Source organism: Neolamprologus brichardi, chromosome 6 (genome assembly GCF_056152115.1).
Source record: "Neolamprologus brichardi isolate AB-2024 chromosome 6, ASM5615211v1, whole genome shotgun sequence".
NCBI lineage: Eukaryota > Metazoa > Chordata > Actinopteri > Cichliformes > Cichlidae > Neolamprologus > Neolamprologus brichardi.
In genome coordinates this window covers 18,126,181-18,138,925 of record NC_142109.1, presented here as the reverse complement: position 1 = coordinate 18,138,925, position 12,745 = coordinate 18,126,181, and the positions used below count along the sequence as shown (strand labels likewise).

The 12,745-nt window shown below is 42.3% G+C and overlaps 1 protein-coding gene across 3 annotated transcripts in view; it reads left to right on the top strand.

The window, feature by feature from the left end:
- Window positions 1–3,554: 3,554 nt before the first annotated feature.
- The window catches only part of fam184b (family with sequence similarity 184 member B), a 33,227-nt gene continuing 24,036 nt past the window's right edge, over window positions 3,555–12,745 (top strand). For all 3 annotated transcript variants that reach the window (XM_087841768.1, XM_087841767.1, XM_087841766.1), the window contains exons 1-2: window positions 3,555–4,179; window positions 10,842–11,030. In XM_087841768.1, the coding sequence (XP_087697894.1) occupies window positions 3,913–4,179; window positions 10,842–11,030 (456 nt within the window). In that variant the 5' untranslated portion in view covers window positions 3,555–3,912. The remainder of the gene's footprint in view (window positions 4,180–10,841; window positions 11,031–12,745) is intronic.

The following is a 12,745-nucleotide window of genomic DNA, read 5'->3' as shown; positions in this document are numbered from 1 at the left end:
TTTATCCCTGTGTATGCCAAGCGGGTAAGCGAGTCTCCGGAGACAAAAAAATAATTTATTTATTTATTTAATCTGATAATCGAACAATGGATATTTGACCTCTTGTCGCTGCCATATTACAATAATTGTTTTAATGAGAAAACAACATAACAAAAGCTTCTCAAATTTTTAAATTAAAATGAGCTTGTTTCTGCCACTAAAAATAATAATAATTAATTAAATAAAAAAAAATTAAAAATGCAATCCGGCTTTCTTACTCAAAATTCTGAGTAAATAAATTTAAATTTTGAAATACTAGCCCAAAAGTTTGACTTGTGGATACCAGTATGTATGTATGCCTAATATGTTAGTCAAATATCATTATCAGTTTGTTGAATTCAATCAACCCATTGGCAAATAAGATGGCAACTGAATGATGCTGGATGTCATATTAATGTTTTACTGGGGAAATATTAAAATATAGTGTGATGAAGATATTTGGAGATTTTATTCTATAGATCAAACCCACTGAGTCTACAAAATTTAACAGATTTTGTAGACATGCAAAAATGTAATTTAAGGGTATTTTTTGATTTCCTCTGCATTATGTTTATACTTCAAAATGGCATTAGACTAATAATTATTAGTTGAGTTCTTGTGTTTGTTTGTTTTGCTAACCCTTACCCTTTTTTTTTTAACTTTATTTAGCTTGGTTTCCTGCAAGGAACTAACTGAAGTGACTAACCACTTTTATGAAAGCATCTCTTTTACTTTATAACAACCATATTAGTTCGACTGAAAACTTATTCTCCTTAAAACTATATAAATACATCAGGTAATCATGTGGATGAATTTCTGTTGTACTGATGTTTATAATTTAACCCATATGTATAATATATTTGTCATTATCATGCAGCCAGTGTCCAGGGCCACAGCTGCTGGACAGCTGTGGAGGGGACAGCTCACCCATAAGGAGGGCAGAAACATGCTTCTGCACAGGCAGAGAGGGCTCCTTATTTTATGGCATCTATTTTTGGAAATTAATTTAATATAGATGGCACTCTGTCAGACTGTTTGCTTTAGACCTGTGTGCATGTAGGCCAGGGATTATCATGAAGGTGTATTATCTTATTAAATATTTATACAATACAGGGACAAACTATCCCTGCATTAGACCACATAGCTACAGCATCAGAAGCCAGAGGGATGAAAAATACCCCTGTGTATGTCTGTAAATCCTGCAAAGGTGACAAGAAATTGTTTGAGATTCAAACTCTGAATTAACTGTAAGGTAATAAACACAGTGACTTATCATTTAGGCCTACATATTTAAAGGCTTGGTTAGCTGCTCCTAGTTTCTCCTGTTTGTTTGAGATTATGATACATAATGTGAACCACCAAAGAATGTGGCCCAATAATCAGTTTGTTTCAAACAAACTGGGCTGTCATTAGACCAAAACTGGATTTATAAAGGTGGCACAGCAACACACACTCTCTCCTGGGGAACATTTAGAAAAATGTTTATGAGGAATGTTTCAGAAACGAAGAGATTTAGGCCCAAGACGGTGCGAGTCAACTGTGTCCAACAAAATTATCAGAAAAACGTAAGTGGCACAGAAGGTCTGGCCGAAGCAGGTATTATCCTACCAAACTGCTCTGTCATAAATGTTTGTATATGTCTGTGCTTGAATAACACTCGGATGTGAGAGGGTTGATGCAAACAGCCTAAACAGGGAGGATGTTATAATGGTTAAGTTGGCTTTATATATTTCTGATATCATGTCCACTTTGTGCCATAATTCACTGGCACTGTGGAAATAGGAAAACAAAAATTAGATTTTCCATGCTCACCCACAATGGTAGATTTCTGCCTCTTCCTGAACTTGGTTTTGCTGGAGGTCTCTTCTAATTAAGGAGATGTTCTTCTCATCATTGTCGAGGGTGTGCTCATAGGAGGACCATCTGCTTGCTGAGTTTGTCTAATATTGTAGTCTTTACCTCACAATATAAAACGCCTTGAGAAAACTGCTTTTTTTGTGTGTGAAGGGTTAGTTTAATTGAATTGTATATTTTTGTAATTTTTATTGTTGCTTATTTGTGACACTTTTTATGCAAACAGCTAAAGCCAAAGGTTTTCTGGCGATCTGAAAAAGTGCCATATTATCTCAGGTATCATATCTCACCCTTCTCCAGAATAACCACACACATTTGAGTTGATCCTATCATATCAGGGTTTACTTCAGCATCAGCTTAAAGGCCAAAATGTCAAAAATCTTGCATTAGAAATTGAAGATTTGAACTTAAAAGACAGTGTTCAATAATTAACTCAAGCACTTTAACAGATAACGTGCCTTACAGGCTCAACTTTATCTGTAGATTCATCGCATTTATAAAAAGGATGCAAGGACCAAAAATGATCTATCCTTAGATAAACACAATTACAAAAACTAGACACCTCAGAATATGACATTTATCCTGTGACTGCCTGCCCTCTCTACGTCCTTTCCACCTTGGACCCCTGTGTTTTGTCATTCATTCTGTCTTCCGTGTGTATATATAGCCCTGCCCACTTTGGGAAGGGGTGAGGCACCCACCACATTGAAATTTGATCCCCACCTCCAAACATATTGTGCTATCATATCGATGCCATCACAGACAAAAAATGCAGATAAATTACAACCGGAAAAACTGTTTTCTCCCCGTCAACACATCACTGCAAATGTATATCTGTATAATGTTAAATAATATTACATGCAGTAAAATCTATTGGTTTAACAGCCTGGTTTTGAACGATGGACATCCTCTCACGTACCTTTCCTTAATTTCTTTACTGTGCAAAAAAAAAAAAGAAGAGTCCACTGTATTTTTGTCAGTAGTTACCTTTGTGCACATTAAAATCATTACAATTCACTGGATTTTCAACCAGTGTCAAGTGATTTTTAGTTCTGAAAGCATATTCTGATTTCCCATGAGCTCCCTCTGGTCGGTTATAACCCTTGGGAAAAAAAATCATGTTAATGCCCCTGCATTTGGATCCTCTCATTACATCCTGACACTCTGCTGCATTTTTTTAAACCTGTCTCTGTCAGTCCACCAAACGCTATGAAAAACCGCAGCAACACATTTCTGGAGCAGGCTACACCTTTAAGGTGGAGAAATGAATATTTAGTAAATGGAGTCCACTCGTATAGTGAGTCATTGCGCTCTCATTTGCTTGCACACTCTTAAGTAAGGGTTTTCTTTGAGACAACGAGGTGTGCATGTGTACTTGGAAAGTAGTGTGTTTAAGAAACAAATGACTGTGTGGGAAGTTCCTTCATCTGTGCTAATCCACCCTATATAGTGAGTGCTAGTAGTTGTTCTTTTTTTTTTCAATGAAATCAGTCCACAGTCAAAGCATGTGGTTTATCGTGTGCTCGTATTAGTCCACAGCAACTGACACTGCCCTCAGTGCTTCCCTTTTATCTGACTGATGGAGTAAAATCACACGACTGGACCCCAGAGACCCCCTCCTCCTCCTCCACCTCCCATCCGCGCGGTGATCGGCATTGATACAGCAGCTCCGGTAGGGGCGGGGCAGCACTGCAGCAGTGCGCCTCTCGAGCTGTCTCCGGTAATGTTCCATAGGATACGCACGCCCCGCTCCGCCCCTGCCGCGAGACAGGTGGTCGGACTGTACGCCTTCATCCTCCAGCGCTCCCTGTTAGACTAAGAAGGAGGAAAAAAATCCGTTGACAACAGGGAAAGGGTCGGTCGGCGCGAGCGCGTCCCCGATGGACTTCCAGCGTGTGACCTCGGCGATCACCGGGCGGGCAGCAGGAGAGGGGGGCAACAACGGGAACGCACGAGGAGAGCCCCGGCGATTTACTCCCAAATGTTTTGCAGCGGATTACTCGAGATGCCGTTAGCGGGAGAGGGTGTGCCGACGGGGGAATGAGATGCGCAAGTAAAAAAGTTGACACGATTTCTGGTGGGGATTTTCATCTGCGAGGCGGCGGGATCATTTCTGACTATCCTCCGGGCTGGGAAGTTCCCCTGGGGGGCTTCGTTATGGCTTCAGGCGCCGGTAAGGCTGCACAGCCCCCCGGGCCGGGCTCCGCCGTTAACGGGACTGCGGCAGAGTTCTCCAACATCGAGCAGGAGCTGTACGACTATCAAATGCACAGCAAGATGTGCAAGAAGATCGCTCAGCTCACCAAGGTAAGACCCGCCGGTGACACCGAGAGAGGGAGGGAGGCGCGCCGCCCGGATGTCACTCCTGTCAGGCTGACTGATGATCCGCTGGCTGCCTCACACTCAGACACGGACGGCGCGTCAAAATAAATGAAAATACACATGAAATCCGTAGTTTAAAATAAGTAATAATTAAAAAGGATCAGGCTGGTAATAGAAGCTATAAAGTCGGTACATAGGTCTACACGTTTTACATTATCTCGGGATAACGACGGGAAAACTTGGATCAGCTTCGTGACTGACAGCTGCAGATCCCGAGCACCAGACATCAGGCAGCAATTAGAACTGATGCAATTTTAATCAATCAGTAGATTTATGGATTACCTTCACCGTGCATCGCTTTATAATCTGGGCGTTTAGGATATTAAAACAATTCCACAGCTCACTGGGCCAAAGCCCAGGGTGATGCTTCTTTGTCTGACCAACAGAGAGAAAAACGACTCCAAAGGTGTGCTATCAATTAACTGTGGTGTGAAACAGATGAATCCCCACAGTTAATTAACAGCTTGGTACACCAACATGGCATTTCTCTGTGTTTATCAGGGAGTTTAACAGCTGCAGCAGCTGCATGTGAGGATTCACCCTCTCTGTATCTTCACAATAATGCTCACAGAGGCAGGGCATGACCCATGGCTTGTTAAGCTATGACAGTTACTGATGACTGTGCACTTCTCATCTTCCCTTGTGGATGCACCTCTGTGTCTTAAAAAAAAGGACTTCCTATCATGCACACAGGCCTAGGCAAACAAAGATGACACAGATGAGGGGTCAGCACTTGTGTCTGTGCTTGTTAGGGGAATTCGCCAGCCCCGTCCTTCAACCTCTCGTGGCCCCTCTGTTCCTTTCCACCCTGATTTCCCTCCACAGAAGCCAGGACTTGTTTTTGTCTCCTCTGAAACTTCATGGCATGCCATGCCAGCCCCGCTTTAGCTCTGGGGCGACCACAGTAAATGAAACCCGGAGCACGGCTGAAATATAAGAATCATTGATACACATATTTGGTGTGTTTGGTTTCCCCTGAGCCTTGGGATGCTGGGCATGTGGCACATGGTTTATTTGAGTTGTTTGGGGGGTGGAGAGCAGAGGAGAGGAAGTAGGAAATGGGTCAGCTGTGGTAACCTTATATATTTAATAACCCATATCCTGTGTGCATGGAGGCACACACGCACAAACACACCCGCACATATGGACTTCTACTTAACACACCTCCTCACGTCTGCCTCTCTCTTCCACTCACCCATCCCAACTTGCACAACCCCCCCCCCCCCACACACACACACACCTCTCCCCTCATCAGTGAGAGCAGTCTGCCCTGGTTGAATGGGGGCTGCTAAAGATAAACCAGCAGCACGTCGGAGTGTGTTTAGATGGCAAAAGAAGCCAATGGGAAGGAATTGAGAGCTGACCGTGTCAGGCCAGCTGTTGTGAATGTTCCATGTTCACACACACACACGCACACACACACAAACGCGGCTACAGAGAGAGGAGTAGTGTCTCTGCATGACTCACAGAGATCAACAGTAGCATATTAAAGTGTGTGCTTATGTGCACACCTACACGTCAGACTGGTGGCTCTAATTCTGTCTCTGGATTTCCTGCACTTACCCTATCGAGTGTACACTAGGTGCTGTGTTCCCTGCTTTGTAATCCAGCACACCCAGTACCCTCTTTGATATGTGTGGAGGTATGTGTGAGAGTGGGAGAGGGCGGCTGATGTAAGAGAGTGTGTGTTTGTGTGCACACTTGCTTTGTCTCTTTGCCTAACCTCTCCTCTGTGCACCGAGCGAGTCAAGTCTACGTCTCACTCCTGTTTCAGCTGCCTTGTCTCTTGCTCTCCTTTACACTGTAGACAGAATATTAATTTCATGCTTTGCTGACTATGAAGTTACTGTCAATGAGCACGGGCACTGGCTTGTGAGGCCACATGAATAACATTATCGACCGGCAGGATCGATAAGGGGATCTCGAGGCAGAATTTACAGTTGCGGGCTCTCGCCGCTCTCTGGACAAACTGCCAAAGATTTAAACCCAGAGAGCTGAATCAAAGTGTGAAGCTGTCTTTAATCCCACCTCCTAAAATAAATCCGATAAATACTGTTCGTGATGGCATGTAGTAGTTTTACTTCACTGTGTGAAAGCGGGTTTTCCTTAAATCTGACCTTAAAGTGAGCTGACGCTAAACAGCAGCCACTGTCTGCATGAATAAAAATGAACAGATAATGGTAAGCGCAGTGGTAGAAGACAAACGGAGCCGCTGAAGTGACTCATTCATGCTAGTGACATATAAATATCCTACCTATACTTTAAATAGGTAAGGCAGCAAACTTCTAGAGTAGCAGCAAGCCTCCTCCAACCCCCACCCGAGTGCATGAAATAGAACAAGAGTGGATTTTTCAAGTGCATAGATGTCACTGCTTTTATGATAAAGATAAAACATGTCATACAGATTTAGATCAGTGGTTTCCTACCTGTCCTGTAACTCTAAAGATAAAGCAGCAATAGCTGCTTAATACATCGCTGAGTGAGCTTGGGCTGATCATTTTTCCTTCTTAGATTAGGTCATGTGATTAATTTTCAGAGGAATGAAAAGGTGACTCTCGTAGGTCAAGTAGTGATACTTCAGATGTACTCGATATGGCAAATAGTACCCCCCCACACACACACACACACTCCGAGAAGAGCGGCAGATGGAAGAACCTGCTGGTCAAAAAAAAAAACCTGAATACATTTTTTTGTGTTACACATTTCTCTGATTACCTTTTATTAAGATAACAAGGTGTTCTGCAAAGACCTGTTTTGTTGATGTTTGGTCAGATGGTTTTGGTTAGACAAAAGTGCTCATCAGAGCTAATTAGAGGCTCAAAAGGGGGCAGGTGTTTGCAGAATCTGACTGTGTGTCCAACCTAGACATACAGAAGGTCCAACCCAGACCAGCACTGACAGAAAGGGGAGTTTCACTGGTGAGGCCCACTTAAGCTTAAATCGGGCTGTATGCGCTCCATGAATCAAAATGAGTTTGACATCCCTGATGTATGGGGACAGTAGGTCCACTGGCTTCACTGAAACCACAATAGCTCGGGTGTCGTGCAGCTTAACAAGGTCTGTGTCAGGTGTTGGGGAACCAGGGCATACTGATGAGAAGTGTAGAGCTGGAACAAGGCGTACATGGACAAGGACTGATAATATAGAATTGATGAATTGCTGCTATGCCAGCTGATAAAATGACTGGTGTGAGTGGCTCCAGCAGATTTAAGGCACAGCATCAGAGGTCCAGAAGAGCGCACTCCTACAAACAGCTAAAATACTGCACAGGATCCTCAGATTCCCATTCCTCCGGTCGAGGACCCGAGCTTGAGGAGCACACATATACCACCCCCAAGGGGTAATAACATAATATAGTTAGTGTAAGTCTAAGTAATCCCTGCAAACTAAAAGGTTCAGATTGCTCTAGCTTCAGTTAGTATTTCTTTTCTACTCTTGGCTCTATGTGACATCAAAGAGAGCGATTATCACACAGCGCTGGATAGAGCACAGAAGCCCCACCCACCTGATGTCAGTCGGAAGTAATCTGGATAAAAGGGAGAAGTTAAAAAATGCTAGAACTGAGGGATTGTATCAAGGTCCATTGTAAGATAAATCTGGATTATTTAGAACTGTGAATCATGCAAAGTTACTAATAGGTCCCTCTTAAATCTATCTGAATATGGTGGTAACCATTTTACATCCTGTTTCCAAGACATCAGTCTTCACATCTTTTAGCTTATGAGCTTGGTGTTGAAAAATTCCAGAGCCTCGACCTCGACACCGTCCAGCACCTCTGGGAAAAATTGCCATGCAGACTGCAGGCTAGGCTGTATCATGTACCATTTGTAGATGACCTCACGTGTGCTGTTTTAGTTCAATGGGAGCAAATCCCGGCAGTAAGACCCCAAAATGTTGTGGAAATTCTGATTCTGATTTGGAAACTTTTCCCAGAAGAGTGCAGGCTGTTTCGACAGCATGTTAACGAACAGAGTTGGGTGTAAAGTTCAGGTGTCTGCAGGTGTACTTTGTAACCCCTCAGGGGTCCAAACCCAAGGATGGGAACCACTGGTCTGCATTATTAATAGGTATTATCTAATAACCTTCATTAAATCTCTTTTTTTTCTCTATGCTCTCACTTTCAAACCAGCCAAAGAGGACAGCAAAGAACGTCCTCCCCCTTAGAGCCTGTCCCCGTTTCAGAGTCCTCTTCATTCCTCCCTGTCATGAGTCATTGTTTGCTAAAGTTTGCACATCGGTGTGACATACTCCACCAGCGTCTGATGGACAGGAGATAGAGAAATCTCAAATTTGACACCAATACCAAAACCTGCTTTACAATAAATACATAACAGATTACTGGAGACTGACAGTGTGGAGGTAATGTAAATGTGTGTGAGAGAGGATTAATCACACACACACACACACACACATTGGGCAGAGACAGGGACACAGGGAATGTCCGGCAGGCCTGTACCAGCTGCAGACAGAGAGGCGTCTGAGTAAAATATGAGCCCATGTGTCTCCCGAATACAGTACGCGCATGCGTGTGAGTCCACACAAACACACACACACCTCTGCAAGTGGATAAGTGAGACGTCAGGGTCACCAGGAGGAGATGATGACATGGCGCAGGGGGTAAAGTGAATAGCGGGGAGAAACAGGCCGTATTTCATAGGTTAGTAGCGCTCTATATGGAGAGGTTGAAGGGAGGCTCCGTACATGCTGACAGGCATCGCTGCATAAAGCCTGACTGTCCGTGGCTCAGACACACAGTTTGTCAGTGTTACTATTTAAAGTCTAATATTATTTCGACTGGTGGAGAGCACTGTTGCCTTACAGCGAGGAGGTCCTGGGGTTGAATCCTCTGGGCTTTCTGTGAGGAGTTGGCATGTTCTCTCTGAGCGCTCCAGCTTCCACCAAAAGTCCAAAGACATCCATGTTTAGGCTAATTAGCAAATCTAGGTGTAAATGGCTGTCTGGGTCTTTGTGTTAGCAAAGGCTGGAGATCTGTCTCCCCTTCCCATCTTTTCTATAGTTTTAATTTTGGTCTCCGCTATGGTACATTTGCATAATTCACAGTACAAAATTGTTTTTTTTTTAGCTGGTTCTTGGTGCAGCCAGTTTGAACTCTCTCTTTAATCCAACTCTCTTTTGATTGGCTGTCTTTCACAAACAGAGGGTTTGTGCAACCTTGTGTGCCCAAGATGATCAGGATATATTCTCCCTCTGACATTATTAAAACTTTCCATCCATCAATTTTCTTATATTCTTATGTTTCTTATAGCTGTCATAGAATGAGAGGCAGGCTACAGCCATGACACTATATTAGAAATTAACATGCATGCCTTTGGAGTCTGGGAGAAAGAGAACATGCAACACGCCACACAGAAAGGTCCTAGCCGGTCAGAGGATTCAAACCCAGCTGTGAGGCATCACAATGGTGCCGCATCATATTGATGAGATCCAGGAGAAGAAATAGTTTCTGAAAGCAGACTGAAACATTAGCTTTTAGCTCACAGGTGATTGTTTATACACATCTTGCCCTCATTACAGCCCCTGTTTAATATGTTACTCTATCACTGTAACAGGATATATGTGATAAAACACTGTATTATTGTAATATTTGTTAGCATAAAGCTGCTATAAGGATGTAACCAGGTTTGCTCATATGAGACTGAAAACCCCCATAAAATATTGAAGTTTTACTCTCAATACGTGCATATTTTTAACAAGGTGGCCAAGGTCATTTTTAATCTTTTCATATCAAATTGTGGAAATTCATTATTCGCTCAATATCTCTCAACAATGACTCACCATTCAGGTTTCAAATATTCTGCATTTGGTTGCAAAAATAATAAAAGTGCTACACAAAAGGGCCTTTTTTCAGTCTCTTGACCTTTGGAATCTCTGCTGCGTTGCTTGATGGATTCTGACCTCTAATGTTCTAAATCATCAGATTTTGGTGGATTAAAAAAAGGGGAGTTAACCAAGCAAGTCAAAAAATATTAGACTTGGTGGTTTGTTTATGGAGGTAAGTGATCTAATATCTCGTATCTGTCTGTCTGGTATTAACTTTCCAAGACTAAGGGAGTCAAAGGCATGCAGTTTGAAGCATGAACTCAACACACTGTGATGAGCATAAGCAATGCATTAACATTAAAAACATCCATGAGTGGTGATTTGTTCGCATTTATCTGCAAAGATAAAGTGTCATGTATCCCTAAAAGAGAGGATAAGCTGCTGCTTTTAATGGACACGTGCTTTAGTGCATGTTTTTTTTTAATCTGTAGTCAAAATGCTTATTTAACAATGGCTCGCACATTTAAGCAATAGAGGAAAAAATACAGTGAAACAAAACAAAACAGTTGAACATTTTTAAAATAAATGTTTTTCACATCACTTTTTAGAAGATGCCCTTCTTCCTCCACCTTATATACACAACACTCAAGTGGAAAAATAATGCAGGGAGGCAAGAAGACATAAACAAGCAAACCAAAAAACTATGCTACATAGATTAATATCTTTCTAATTTTTAGTGTTTGTGTCTTGAAGGCTTAAATGTGCACAGCTCTTAAATCTTTGCCCTCTTGTTGCTGATGCTCCAGGTGATTTATTCTCTGAACATGAAGAATGAGGAGCAGGAGGCGGCCCTGCAGGCGTTGAGCAACGCCCACCACGACGAGCTGCACCGGATCCTGATGGAGACGTGCCACGAAGGGGAGGGGTCAGCCCTGAGGACACGCCTCCTGGAGCTGCAGGAGTCTCTGGATGAGCAGCATCGAGTCGGGGCCCAGGTGTGTGCATGTGTGAGTCCTTGTTTATGGGGTTGGGGGTCGGGGTCCTTGTTGTGTCTCTGTAATTTAATGTCTAACCTCCCAGTGAGGGCAGCAAATCAAACCTGGCCCTAACATGACCTACGGCAGCCAGCCTCGCTCAGAAAGCCTGTTACTTTACCCAGTCTTCATAATTTATATGCTGTGCACCACAATAAAACATCAACATGAATCATAAATATCCACACGGCTTTCCTATCGAGTCCGTGGGGGGAAACAAAAAAGCGTCTTAACAACTAAATACATAAAAAATGCACACAGGGACCTAAAACTTTTATTTTGAAATGTTTTTCCTTGTTATCTGTCTGGCATGTCTGGCATCTGTCATGTTTTTTCATTTCGTACTGTCATTTTCTCAAGTCAAAGCAGGTAGATCAGCGTGGTTCTGATACAAGAAAACACCTGTACAAACCTACCAGTGTTTTTAAGTGAAACAGGCTACAGACAACGATAAGTGTCACACATCAAACAACCTGGAACAGGATTAATGCGCCAGTAAAAGAAAGCCTTATCACCTTTAGAGCAGACGAGTGTCGTAGTGCCACTGGTGCAAAAACTATCAGAATGTGAGTGTGTCAAAACACTGCATGATATCTCTCACAGGTACCTATGAGCATAAATGACATAACATCTATATAATCACAAACATAACACTTATGCTAGTAAAAATTTGTCTCTAACATCTTTAGTTTCGTAGTATTATCTTGTTTTGGCACTTTTTAAATCAGACTACTGCTGCTGAGATCTTCTGCACAACCACCTCTAAGCCTTGCACAAAATGGGCCAAAAAACAGAAAATATCCAGTAAGGTGAAGTTAAAATACCTTGTTCATGATGCCAGTGGTCAGAGATGAATGGCAGGACTGCTGCAAGCTAATAGAAAGGCAACAGTAACTTGTTAAATGTCCACTTGTTAAGAAGGTGGTATGCAGAAGAGCATCCCTGAACACACGCAAAGGACGACAGCAACAGAAGACCACATTAGGTGAAACTACTGTCAGATAAGAACAGGAAACTGAGGCTATGGTTTGCATGAGCTCCCCAGAACTGCACAACAGAAGATTAGAAAAATGTTGCCTGATCTGATGAGTCTCGATTTCTGCAGTGACATTGAGGCGATAGTGTCCAAATTTGGCATCAAAAACATGAAAGCATGGCTCCCTTCTGCTGTGTATAAGCGGTTCAGGCTGCTGATGGTGTAATGTTGTTTGGGATATTTTCACGGCACTCTTTGGGTACAGCTAACAAAGTGGCTGCTAAGTGAGCTGAAAAGTTGCAGTGTATATTTGTTTTTGCATAAATATTAAAATGTTACAGAAGAATTCCTGAAATTCACCTCTGGAAAATACTCATTTTATTCCTTATAAACTCCTAGCATGTGAACATTTTTTCAGTAAAAGCAGTGGTAATTGGTTCTTCAGTGCCTGGAGTCTATGTTAGCAGTGAATGGATAGCTAATAAGCATATAGTATTTGTTTATTTGTTATCACAGTATTGAACAGTGTCAACACACATTACTGCAGATCTAACTATTAAGAATAAGGGTTCCATAAATGCCAGAAAACAGCAAATCTTTGGGTTCAAATAAGGCTTATTTTGCAAAAAAAAAGAAAAGTCATAATTATATAACTGTATAGCTAATATAACTAATATGGAGCTATGTCAAAGAAACCCAC